The 13,786-nt window shown below is 39.7% G+C and overlaps 1 protein-coding gene across 2 annotated transcripts in view; it reads right to left on the bottom strand.

The window, feature by feature from the left end:
* The window catches only part of TAF3 (TATA-box binding protein associated factor 3), a gene marked incomplete at its 5' end in the record, with an annotated part of 123,269 nt that overhangs the window by 100,401 nt on the left and 9,082 nt on the right, over nt 1–13,786 (bottom strand). For both annotated transcript variants that reach the window (XM_084270123.1, XM_084270122.1), the window contains one exon: nt 7,415–7,657. In XM_084270123.1, the coding sequence (XP_084126249.1) occupies nt 7,415–7,657 (243 nt within the window). The remainder of the gene's footprint in view (nt 1–7,414; nt 7,658–13,786) is intronic.

Below are 13,786 nucleotides of genomic sequence, written 5' to 3'. Positions count from 1 at the left end.
AATTTGTGGTTTTGTTCCCAGTAACTAAAATAATTTTTATTTGCTTTTTAAAAGCCAGGAGTTGTTAGCAACCACTGACTAACCTCATTAAGTTGAGGCATCCTTGGTGGCACAAGTGAAAGAGAAAAACCCTAGAAGTATTCAATAAGGAGAAAAATAGAAATGGGTCCTGTATGAAGCAGAAGCACTGAAAAATAACAGTTACAAGGTCAGTCGTTAATATGGCACCAGTTGCATTTCTTTTTTATCCTGCTTTAAGCAGTGGCTAGACTTTCCAATTCCCACCCCCTCTCCTAGAGTCACCAAAAATACTCAGTGTAGTAAGAGAAAATCTGAACAGTAACACAGAGCTATCGGACGACAGCCGAATTTGAAACTTATGCTTTCAAAGGCACAAAGTTGTCTGATGATCCTGATGAAATAAAATCCTCAAGTATAGTCGCAGTAGACAGCGCAGGAAGCAACACAGGCACTAAACAAAGTCATACATTGTCAGAAAAGGGAAAAAATTGATCTGACATGACGAGTCAAGACAAGTGACAAAAGTTTTGCTGAAAAAGGATCAGTAGGAAATTAAAATCATGACAGCGTTTCTGTTCAAAATACACAAGACAATAGAATCCTTTTATGATAAAGTCCCATTTTCTCCTCCAGTTTTATTATAGCCAAAATTGCAATTTGCACATCACAATGGAGTGAAAGAATCGCATGGCTTTCATTCCGATCCAATGCAAATAATTTACTGCAAAAGGATGGCTTTTATAAGTCAACTTCTGCATTGTGCAATTTTTATTTTGAATCCTTAAGAATCACTAACAACTTGTAAGTTATCTAAACAGGTCTGAAAACCAGAAAAATCTTTGTGGGAAGGTTTTAAAAGAACGATATCCCCTTGAAGAAAAGTAACATTAACTTCATTTTATATGCTATATGTAGTGAATAAAACCAGAGAGCTAAAGAAATATATATTCACAATTTTTATAGTTAGTATTACTGCTTGTTATTGCTTAAAAAAATAAATAGGGAGTCAGCATCTCTATAAAATGTATTTTCTGATTTGCTTATTTGGGTACAGCCAGGTTCCAGCCAGTTTATTTGTTCTGAAGGACACAAAGACCCCAACAAACCAACACATGAAAACCCATCACAAGCTGAGATGAAGATTTCTCCTCTACCCAGCGTGAACTCTTTTAATCCGTTTCCTCCATTCCCTACCTCCAGCAGCCACTATCCTTCTTGCAAAAAGAGCAAGAAGGTTTTTTTCCAAAGACATAAATGAGTAGGAAAAGTTCAGTACTGGCCTCCTATAGAATATAAAATAGCATACGCCTGCGTAGGCTACAGATCCCAGCTATGTGATTTGGTTCCTGCCATGGACAAAGTTCTACTACTGCACTTACTACACTGATTTTTTTTTTTCTCCACCAAATGCTGCAAATTAAATGAAGCTTTTTGGTGAAAAGTCTTTTTAGCTTCACATTTTAAGCTTTTTTTTTTTTAAGTCTTCCTCATTAAATCCTTTCTTGCAGCATTTCACTGGAAGTTATGGTTTTGATTATGATACAACTTCTTAAGAAAAGGTAAAGATACAGTTGTCTTCCCAATTACAGCTTTATCAGCATGCCTTCTATAAAAGAGTCATTTTTCTCTCTAATGGCAAGATTTAAACCAGGCACATTTTCTGTACACTTTTTTTGTTCCTGTCTCATATTTTCCTTTTTCTTTGAAACCTGCCTCTCCTATTGGCTCTTTCCCAATGCCTTTCTTCTGTCTGCATCTCAAGCTTGGCTGCCTTTTTCATTTTGTCTGTTTCTCCTGTTGCTTCTTCCTTGCTAGGCTGATGCAGACGCGAAGACTCACTTGCACAAAAGCAATCAGCGTCTAACACTCAGCACACTGCACCGACGGCTAAAGGATGCTCACAAATACTCAGCAACCAGGCACGGTTAGCAGCCAGGAGCAAAGCGTTCACAGCCTGGCAGGGGTTTAACTACACAGTACCTGTCTGTTGATGGATGGTGGTTTCCTAACCAAGTATAGTGGAAAAGCTGTGTTGAAAAGATCATTGCTGCTTTTAAATCATCGGTGCGGCTGTTAGAAAGAGGAAGGCTTAGTTTGTGGGGTAAAACTAGATCTGGGGAAAGCTAGAAAGGCTTAAAAAAATTACAACAGTGAGACCTGTGTTATCAAAATGGCAAAGGTGATATCCCAGTATCCTTCTTGAAACCCATCACGTGCTAATTTAGAAAGAGGTATTGGCTTTGTTTAACCCTTGAGGAAAACAGAGAGCGAAACGATGCTGGTCTGAGATCCAAGACTTGCTACATTCAGGTCTGGACCACAGCCAAAGAAAGCACTGTTAGACTGAGGGGCCAGTGACAATTTTAAAATGTGATATACCTGGCCACTGCAGCTAGACACTACTGCTTTATACCACCTTGATGCTTAATGCTTTATACAATTACAGTTCTAGCACCGCCAGTCCCTCAGTATCAGATGCAGAAATCATGTTATTTTGATTAGCACTTTGCTCCAGCCCTCCCGTTCTCATCAACTCGAACGTGATTTTTAGCAACTAACATTGTATGAAAAAATTAGAGATGTCCTAAGATAATCTCTAATTTGACAGATGGGTTTGCACGCTTCCAGGTAGCTGCAAGCATCAGGTTTTGGTGGGTAACAGGTCCTAACATCACATCACCAGTTAAGAGGGGAAAAGGCAGGACTGTAAGAAGATCAACAATTTTATGCTTTGATCTGCCAGGGAAATAAAATGCTCTGACAGAAAAGGCTACAAATAAATCCAAATTTGTACACAGTGCCAAGAACTGGTCCCAACTCAGTGATCAGAAACACGCTGCCAATGCCTGAACACACATTATCAGGAATGAAATACCACAAAATTTAATGCCTGGTAAAAATGACATTTATTTCCAAATCATCTTTAAGGGAAAGGAGCTGAACCTCTGTGAAGTGGGAGTGAAGTGCTATGAAGCAGAAGACAGGAAAAAAAAAATGCAGCAAGAATTGAGGAGGAAGTTTGACTCCCTAAAAGGTACCCCCTCTCCCCACAAAGCAATCTCAACTACTGGGAAGAGACTCTCATGTCTTCTCCCTCATACCCTTCTGACGTACCCCAGCACAAGTGCCGTGTAAGAGAGAAGCAGGAGCCTAATGCAAATATTAATAGATTCTGACTAGCACTGTATGCACAAAACCCCATGTTTTCTTCAGTCTCCCAGTTACAGGAACAGGGATGGACTACTTGTGACTTCAAAAAGTCAGAAAACTAAAGCAGTTGACATAAAGTGGTTATTAAAAAAAAAGAAATACCACTGTTATTATTATTATTACTGTTATTTAAAATGAAAGAATAACAAGAGGCAGCAAGTACAGGTAGAAATTAATTCCAGGAAGCTTAAAGAGAAAGTTTCCACAGCACACGTAGGATTGACAATTCAATTTTCTTTGTTTTAATTAAACAGAATGATAAAAATTTTAAAAGCATCAACTTTATCACAAAATGTAATAGTGATTATTATTATTAACTGTGGAAAAGTATCTGGGCTTTCTCAGCTGGCCTAGTTTCACCACAGTACTGTTTTGCTTCAAAAGCAATCAACAAATTCTATGAAGTTAATGTATTATTGCAAAATGTATGTTCTTTTACATTAAAGCACAAGAAATAAAGCATGACCATCATGTTTTGCAACTAATTTATTTTTTTCTCCTTTTCTAATCTGTCTTACAAGTTTACCATGACATTTTAGTGACAACAGCGCTAAAATAACTCCAAAAAACAAAAAGGAGACTAATTAAAAATAGGCAGACAGCAAACATCATGATACATTGGCATAAAATTATCCCTTCAGTGGTCTTTGTAAAAATATTGCTAAAACCTTCAACATTTGCCATGGCAATACTGAGTCAGATTGTTTTATAAAATATGTAATTTTATATGCAGATCCTGGTGCTGCCAGCATTTGGAATCTGCACCAGATTGTGTAGTTGGTGCCTGTTACTGTAATGAGCCACAGTGTTTTTAAAGCAAGAAAACCTTTTCTGCTTTCTTGGAACAAAACTTGCACTGAACTGAACTTCCAACCGACACATGAAGATCTTGAAAATCTATTTGCTTTCCTCCCTTCCCCTCACAGCTTCAGAAATCTGCAGTTTCAGCATTTCTTACTATTGAGTATAAATGAAGGAAATGGCTCCTCATGGGCTGGACAGGGCTTTTTGCTCTTATCTTTGAGTCTTTGGCAATGATAACTAAGACGTCGCATAAGCTGCTGGGTAGGCTGTATACTCCGAACACAACACCACCGGTTCTAGAGTCAGTGGAAGTAAGAAGTTGGTTATATGCACAGAGCTAGAGAGAGGACTTTTGAGAAGGAGGTTAGCAACACCTACTGGTCACGGTGCATATTGAACACCATCCTGGTTATTTTTAAATGGACAATAAAAGCCCCCTTTTTCTTACTAAAGCACCCAGCTAAAACTACCTATGAAGTCAATCTGTCACCACAGATAATACTTCTAATTAGATGAACTGATAAAATTAAAAGCTATTACCTTGGCCAATAAACCTTGTTCTTCTCAGGTTTACACCATCACAGCTACATTATTGCTAAAATATATCTGCAGTAGTAATTTCTGAATTGTATCAGTAAATAAATATTCATAACATGAGCTGAGCTCTAGGCTTTGATATAAAATGGGACATAACGAGTCTTCCTGACAGTTCCTTCAAGTGACTGAAAGATTTACATTGCACATTGTAATGTGCATGAAGCCTTCCTTCATTACTGACTAATTATCTTTATTGCCTACTGAAAGCAAACCAAATGTTATGAACTGCACAATCTTAGCAGCAGCATGGGTTTGCTTCCTATTCTATAAAGATCTGCAAACTATTCAAGCTTCTGCAAGTCTTCAGAATTTTTACAATACATTCCTTTAATCTGCAACAGGAAACATTTGTCTTCCAAATTTTACTTGGAGTAAAATACAACAAAATATATATGACAGATTTTCTTGACCAACCTCCTCCCTTCCAAAAAAAAACCCCAAATACAGCAAAATTACAAATTGCACTTTCAGAAAACACTTAATTCGAAAATCTAAATGTCCTCATAGTAAGTATTTTAAATCAACTAACACAAACCTGCATTCAGCAGTTGTATGTAATGCTTGCTTTCAATTTCCATTTAAAAAAAATTAATTGTATTCATTTTTTGAAGTTGTGTCTATAGGTCCTCTGATACACTAGCCTTAGGCATTAGAAGTTTTCCTGGTTCTCATCCAACTTTGGAAATAATATCTTCTTGCTTCGGGTGTTAAAAGGATTCATACATTATTTATAAGGACTGCTAAAATCTGACTCCTGGATCTAACTTGCAAGAGAAAGAGTATAAAAAGTTACATACAAGAAAAAAAAAAAAGCACACAACTGTCCCCATTTCAATTTTTAGCCTCTCTTTCTATGTCATGTACTGCCAGACTGAGTCTGTAATACTCTCATCTCTCGCACCCCACGCTCAGATATTCGACTACAGGCGCTTTGAGCTTTGCTGAATTTGATCTTTCCTGCATATTTTTAGAGTATGATTTTTCCAAGTAGAATAAAATAAAATAAAATAGAATAAAATGCGAACAGGGCTACACTTCAAAGCAGCTGGAGTTTTCTGACAGAATGGTGTTTGTTTACCTCCTGAAAAATCCAGCTAAAGCATTTCAAGGAAGTAGCCAGAACAGGGTAGTTAAAACTACCTATTCACTACGTCTTCTTCCTCTGTGCTTTTTTTAATGTTGTCTATGTATATATTTCCATTCTATTTGACTCTTCCTGGTTTAAGAGAGCGCATTGTTAGATTTTAAAAAGAACTCTTCTAAAAAACTTCACAAAGGGGAGGATTTTACTACCTTCTTTTCAATCCAATAAAATATTTCTGCTGTTTCACTGAAAAACAGCAGTTTCACTCCTTGGCAAGAGACTTTATCCATAAAATAACTATGCATTCTGTGCAATTAAAGAAAACAGACAAGTCAGATATACAGAGCTTCAGAAATATTCATCAGCAGAAGAAAGTGTTCACATTGTTACTGGAACTAGTTTATTTGTTCTGAACACAGTAAAACCACTAAAACCCTTACACTTCAGACACCCATTCCTGACTATGATTTCACTTATTTCAACTAGAGCACAGAGTATCTGCATCCACAGCTGAACATAATGTATGAAAGACTGAATCTACACTTACTATGGCTTAATAAATCACTGAAAAACTGCCCCATGCAACATTTGTACCAGCACAGCAATGGAATTCATTCACCTAGTAAGGTAATGATGTCCTTTATGTTCATCCTTACCCTGGGCAGAATTTTTATGCATAGTTCAACATCTTCACTTCTTAAAAAAAAACCCAACATGCAAAATAGAGTATGACATCAATTCTGTCCCCACAGGAATTATAAATTAAATAAATATCTTGTGATGATTGCACCTGTAAATTACTCTCTTTTGGAAAATTATGTTCTTCTGTCTGGGTTTTTTATAGCTGGTCCACAAGCTTAATTACACTTATTTCCCCAAAAAGTATAGTTGTGTGATGTTCATTATTCAAAGGGAAAGTTAGACCAGGTTGCATTCCTTAAAGGTTTATCTTATTAGAAATCAAATCTCAAGTAGCTGAAAAATAGAAAAAACGATTTTGTGCTTTTCACTGCCACTGTTAGAATCCTCAGGCTACTGGCTGCTCTCAGCATCTGTATAGCTGCTTTCACTGGTACCCCGATGCCTCCGTGGGACAAGAAAGGGAAGGACAGCAGTTGTAACATCGATGGTGCTAATCAACATCAGCAAAGAGAATTAAAAGCAAGCAACTGTGCCACTAAATGACTCTTACTTCCTTATTTTAAGTCTGACTTCATTATAATTGGGAGAGGGGTTTTTTTTGTTGTTTTCTTTTTTTTTTGTTGTTAAATTTGCTTCAAAGAAGAAACAGCTGTCAGGAGCTGAAAATGCTGTGCCAGGCTCGGCAGCCTTCCTCCTTCCACCTTTACCCAAACACGTAAGCTCTTGCAGTGTATCTAAGAGCAAGGCTAACACACAAAAGGTAACGTAAAACATTCAATTCTGTTGTCACACACAAACTTAAAATGCAAACGCATCAGGGAAACGTGTATTAACGTGGGGTATTTTGACACCAGTTAATCTCTGAGGAAAGTAAAAGGGTGGAAAATAAACTTGCCACAGCACTGCTACCCGTTTTGAAACCATGCTTGTGTAACACCCAGTGAGTCCTTTCTGAGCAACTCGCTATGGGCAGCACAACTTGGAACTGCCAGAGGATGCAAACAAATATGCAAACACACAGAGAGCAAACCTTAAAGCAAAGGATTAATTTCGCACCTTCTTGAGAGGAGACAATAGGTGGCATATAATCAGGGATGTACTCCTTCCGTTCTTCAGCATCTTTACTTCCTGGCTGGGGAAACTGCAGGACATTGTTCTTGCTGACTGGAAACGAAGGGATTTGATGTGCAAAAGTGACAGGTTCGATATTGTGGATGTAATCTTCTAGCTCGTGCAGGTTGACCCCCATAAGCTTGAAGGCATCACCTACATCGTCCAAAATTGGATCTGTGCGGCCGTCTGTAATAAAGAAACAATAAAAGAACAACATTTTTGCAAAAGTCCAGTTAAAAAAAAGTTAATAAAAATACAATCAATCTACACTTAGAGATCACAATCCGCCACGGCTCACCACCAGTAATGGAGATCACTGCGATGTAGTTCTGCCAGCTTTACTGTTCATCGGGCTATATAACGTTTCAGGCTAAGAACACACTCTCATTTAAAAGTCTCTTGTTTTGATCCATGTCGTTTTGTTTCAATTCAGACCACTAAAGAACTGCACCTCAAGGAGCAGATCAGGCAAAAGCAAGGGAGCAGCAACAGGCAGCTTTGCCTGGCAACAGTCAGTTAACACCGTGCAACATCACTTAAAATCGTTTTCATAATGTACATTCAAACGTACAGAACAAGCCCTCAATATAGAGAAAGTGCCTTCTTACCAGCATGTGAGAGACTACACATTATTTTTCAATCCAGAAAATGAACAATTTCATTTTGTTGAACTAATTGTAGTTTACAGGTAGTAAAAAAAAAAAAGAAAAAGAAAAAAAAAAGGTATCTCGTTCATCTCTGGATAAGAAAAATAGTTCACATAATATCTTTCTACCAGATGAATCTACAGGCTTCATAAACTATGAGTCACTTTACCTACCAGTTAGATATACCTCACAGATGAAACACGGGAATATTAAGTAGTGATCTGATGAGGAGAGAATATTTTATATTAAGCTTCAGGGGCTGATTTCCTGAAGTGGAATTTAGGGTTGAATATACAGCAAGAATCTTCTTTTCTTTATGAAAAGCATTGTGAAACCTTACTGGCCGAGCAGTGAGGGTCTTTATTTAATATGACCTCCAAGAAGACAGTCCAAGAGAGGGTGTAGTTTGATCTACACAAGTCATTTGGCTCAAAGAGTTAAACTACATGGAACAGAAGCCCTCCAAGTGCCTCAGTTTCCCTGATCTGACAGAGGGAAATCCCTCTGAAGGCCTCTGGAGGGAGAGCTGGGCACCTGGTTTTGGCATACCAACTTCGAGTTTCATCTTAACTTTTCTGAACACCACCAACACAAAAAGAAAGATGCCTTACATCCCAAACATGATTATTATTTTTTAAAAATTCAATAAAATTACACTGAATTGTTACAATTCTGTATAGTTGGCTTATGAAGATATTACATCCCTACATGATGATAAGCTGTGATTTACTTTTCAAAGTAATTATGGAAAACCAGTTCGTGCTTATTGAAGGAACACAATTGCTATTGTGAAGCCCCAGCTTTGGAGAACGGGGGGGATGCTCTTTTGTTTGTCCTTTAACCTAATCTCTTCTTGGTTTATCTTGAAGCTGAAGCAGTCAAGCAGGCTGGTTCTCACATCACTGCATGAATTGAAACCCCCAGCCAACTTATGCCTGCAGGTACATTTAGAAAATAAGAATTTTGTTCTAGAATTTCTCCTCTTAGTCTTGTGGTGAAGATAAGGGTAATACTCAGATTATGGTTTTGATTCTCAGCTCTGTAACACTGGTCTCTTGTGTGACTCTGGGCAAGTCGCTTGTGTTTTAATTCTCTCCACAGCTAAAAGGCAGATCAGACCAAGTTATCGCCTCTTTCACCCATCTGTATTTAGAACATGAACTCTGTATGACAGGAACCACCTCAGTCAGGTTTTGTGTTTGTGTAATACCCAGTACAAGTGCAACATGGGTTTTCCCTGCAGGCTCCAGGGACAGAGAAATGTGGGGACTTACATAGACATAATTAAAGGAGGGTATCACCACTCTGGAGTAGGTATGAGATTCCTATAGTTATAAGGCAGATGGAAGACTGTTTTGCCCTTAAAACATTGGACTACAGCTTAACCATTTCCTAAGCTGTCAAGACCTAACAGCTACAAGCTGGACAGCCAGTTACAAAGGAAAACTTGGGAAGAACTCTTCATCAAGCCCAGAAGTAAAGCATGTTTATTCACCAGACAATCCTAAAATCACTGGCTGTGTTGGCCACAGGACGAGAGGGGATTCAAGGCAAGCCTCACAGTACTCATCCCCAGGTGGGCACTACCTAGACCTGGAAAGCATACCAAAGGCCTTGTACTTTTGTCCAGTTTCCTTTGGAAGAACAACCAAGTGCACAAGCAGAGAAAATGCTGCAATAGGTTTCCCAGCTGGAAAAAAGGCTGCAAGATGCACCACACCACCGACCTCAGTGCTGGGGCTCGGTGAAAGTGTTTCAAGTACCTTGTTCAGTCTGCGCCTCTCAACACCCAACACCGTCGTGTACTCAGGGTGAAAGTTTCGCCCAGTTTATCACTGCAATAGGAAAAGGTCTTTTCCTAGATCTCCAAGTCATCTTTTTAACCTCACAAAAGTGCACCAACGTGATTAAGCAAGTGATAAATGTTAAAAAGGACTTTTTCTTACAAGTGCTTATTAAGAACACGTGGCAGAGAAGTAACCACTAAGTGTGGCAGAAGCATGGAAATATTTAACTAAGTATATAAAAAAAAAAAAACCTAAACAAGTATGTGTATTAGAAAGCAGGTTCAAAGGGTGGTCAAAAATCCCTGAAGGAGATTCAATTTTCCTGTATCTTTGACATGCCCCTAAAAAGAGACAATCCCAAGTCGTGAGATTAATTAAAAGCTAAAAAAAAAAATGTTTAAACCTGCAACTGCCACAGGAATGAAAGGACCTATCCATTAACCTCTGCTTTTCAAGAGTCTTCAGTGGTAAAATGGTACAAAAAAGTTAATGAGACAGATCTGATCAGAGCATGTTAAAGCAAATTTCTTGTATTTGTTGGTAAATAGTTGCTGGTCACAATGGTGGTTTGGTTGTTCACATGGTATGAAAACCCATACTTGCTGTATATACTTTCCATGGTGCTGTTTATCACCTCTGGGAGTGGGATCAGCATTCTTGTTTTGCTGCCAGTCCAGGCAAGGCCACAGGTTAAAAATGTGCTCTACACCACAGCTGGGGAGAATGGCCCTACCTGGAGTGTCTGGCAGAAAGCACCAGAGGAGACTTGAGGTCAACCTCTGGGGTTTTGGAGCTGGGGATATAAAGGATCTGAATCCCTCTACAATCCAACTGAAAAAGGTGTTGGCAGTGTATGAAGAGGAAGGGTTTGGTACCGAAGCCCAGCTCCTCCTGGCACCCCAACTGCCAGTGCTGGGCTGAATGTTCAAAGGGAGGGTCCCCTTTACTCATCATGCAACTCATGCTACGTGGAGTTAGTGGATCATGCTGATCACGTAGTGGGCTTCACCAGGAAAACCCAGTCACCCAGGAATTCTGGAAGTCATCATGGACTGGCCAGAAGGCAGAGACTTAAGAATATCACCAGAGGAGGAGGTGATGTGTGCTGAAGAGGCCTTGTTGTACAATAAACTGGCAGAAAATGAGAAGAAATATGCTTTGTTTGCTGATAGGTCCTGTCACACTGTGGGAAAACATCAGAGGTGGAAGGCTGCTGTATGGAGTCCTATACAATGAGACGCAGAAGCTGCTTAAGGAGATTATGAATCAAGCCAGTCTGCAGAGATGATAGTCATCCAGCTGGCTTTAGACATTGCTGAATGAGAAAAATGGCCAATGCTTTACCTCTATATTGACCCATGGATGGTGGCAAACGTGCTGAGGGGGTGGTTAGATCAATGGAAAGTGAGCAACTGGCAGTGCAGAGGCAAAACCATCTGGGCTGCTGCACAGCGGCAAGATATTGCTGCCCAGCTAGAAAAGCTACATCATATAGTTGCCCGTGTACCCAAGATTCAGGCTGCTATGGGGCATTAAAACAAGCATCAGCAGATCAGACTGCTAAGACTGAAGTAGCTCAGGTGGATCCAAACTAGTAATATAAGGGTAAATCTATAGCTTGATGGGCCCATGACACCTCAGTTCACCTAGGAAGAAGATGGTCTCTATGTTGCAGGTCATCCATCAATGTGAAATGTGCTGCAACCAAGCAAACCAAGTGGTTAATGCCTCTGTAGTATGCAAGGCGATGGCTGATGTAAACATGGGGAAGCCTAGCAGATTGATTACAATCACACTCCCACAAACCTGCCAAGGCAAGTGGGCAGATTTGTGGAAGGAACCACCAGATGGCTGGAAACATATCCCGTGTCCCATGCCACCACCTGGAACACAATCCTGGGCCTTGAAAAGCAAGTCCTATGGTGACACAGCACTCCAGGAAGAATTGGGTCAGACAATGGGACTCATTTCTAACACAGCCTCACAGAGACCTGGGCCAAAGAGCGTGGCACTGAGTGGGTGTATCACATTCCCTATCATGTACCAGCCTCTGGGAAAACTGAACGATACAATGGGATGCTTAAGACTACACTAACAGCAATGGGTGGTGGGACCTTCAAACACTGGGATACACACTTAGTGAAGGCTATGTGGTTTGTTAACTTTATGGGGTCTGCCAATCAAGCTGGTCCTGCCCAATCAAAGCTTACATATACTGTATAAAGGGATAAAGACCCCAGAGCACACATGAAGAATATGTCGGGGAAGACAGTCTGTGTTACTTCTGCTTCAGGCAAAGGCAAACCCATCTGTGGGATTCCTTTTACTCAAGGACCTGGATGCACTTGATGCAAGATGGGGAAGTCTGATGTGTACCACAAGGTGATCTGATTTTGGGTGACAATAGCCAATAAAACAAATTGCATGATGTTAATTGCTTATTAACCCTGCCATTGTGTGTCATGACGACTACAATTACTATATGCTGTATCAATGGTATTACAGTAAGAAGCAGCCAAATTAAGGAAGGATGAACTTTGATGAAACCAAGCAAAGTGGAAGGGACTTCAGCAAGCAGCACCCAGCAACTTCCCTGAAATTAATATCTTCAACCTGGGCAGACACACCAGCTGCAAGCTCTGGGTGCAGTGCACACTGATTCCTGCCCTGAGAGACTGTTAGGACAGATGGAGCCCAAAGTCACAGAGGATTAAGGTAACTCAAGGGACATTTCACAAGAATGGTTTGTGGGCTGAGGGAATGGGATCTGCCTGTATATGTATCAAAGACAGGAAAGTAGTGGTGATTAATTGGTAAGCACGGAACCTGGGTATGATACAGGCAGTATAAAATAAGGGGTGAATAATGACCTGGGTTTGGTTAGGATAGAGTTAGTTTTCACAAGAACCTGGGAGGGGACACAGCCTGGACAGCTGGCCCAAACTAGACCAAGAGATGTTTGACACCATATGATGTCATACTTTGAATATTAGGGGGGATTTGGCCATGGAGGAGGCATCACTTCTGATGTGAGCAAACTGTATTGCCTATCACCCACTTCGTATATGTTAAGTATGAATTTATTTTCCTTTCCCTTGGCTGTCCCAGTAAACTGTCTTATCCCAACATACAAATTTTACCTTTTTCTTCTGATTCTTCTCCCCAGCCCAATGAGAAGAGTGCACAAGCAGCCACATGGTGCTCAGCTGTCAGTTGAGGCTAAATCACAACAGCATTACATGTACATTCAGGTACATCAAATAAAGGTTTGTGACTTTATATTTTAATTTGAACAGTTTAGCATCCCTCTTCTCTCTCTGGTTTAATAAAAATTCACTAAAATAGCAAAAGCCAGGCAGATGAAAGAGAATGCTGACAAACATGTAACACTCTCTCCTGGTCTTTCATTCAGTATTAGGCTTTTTTTTCTGTAAATAAGTGATGAAAAAGAAATTAATTTGTGCATCCTGAACTTGTCTGAATCCTCTCTGGATAGCTGTGCTATCCTCAGTTTGAAAATTCAGATGCTGAAGCCTCCCAGTGAAATAATTAATCCGATGTCACACAGCAGGTCAATGCCAGATCACAAACATCTTTGGAGCTTTGGGTTTCAAGCCTCTTGCTGTTCCTTATGCCACAACACTTCAAACAGTATCTGTGGTCTAGGATTGGGAAGAGATGGAAGAAGGTGTGAAGAGTTCAAACAGCAAGTTACCCCACTAAGAAAATATCTTTCTTTCTTGTGAGCTTTTAAGCTGTAATATTACTCTGAATGGGAAGTGTGTTCTGAAACAAATATAGCTGCAGCAAAGATCAGAGCTAAATTAAGGTCATTTGGTTTTAAAACAGCTCACCAGAAACCTATGGGAATGGCTGTGCAG

The sequence above is a fragment of the Gallinula chloropus genome (assembly GCF_964237585.1).
Source record: "Gallinula chloropus genome assembly, chromosome: 1".
NCBI classification, from domain to species: domain Eukaryota; kingdom Metazoa; phylum Chordata; class Aves; order Gruiformes; family Rallidae; genus Gallinula; species Gallinula chloropus.
Note: the sequence above shows the minus strand (reverse complement) of the source record. Positions and strands in the feature narration are given on the sequence as shown.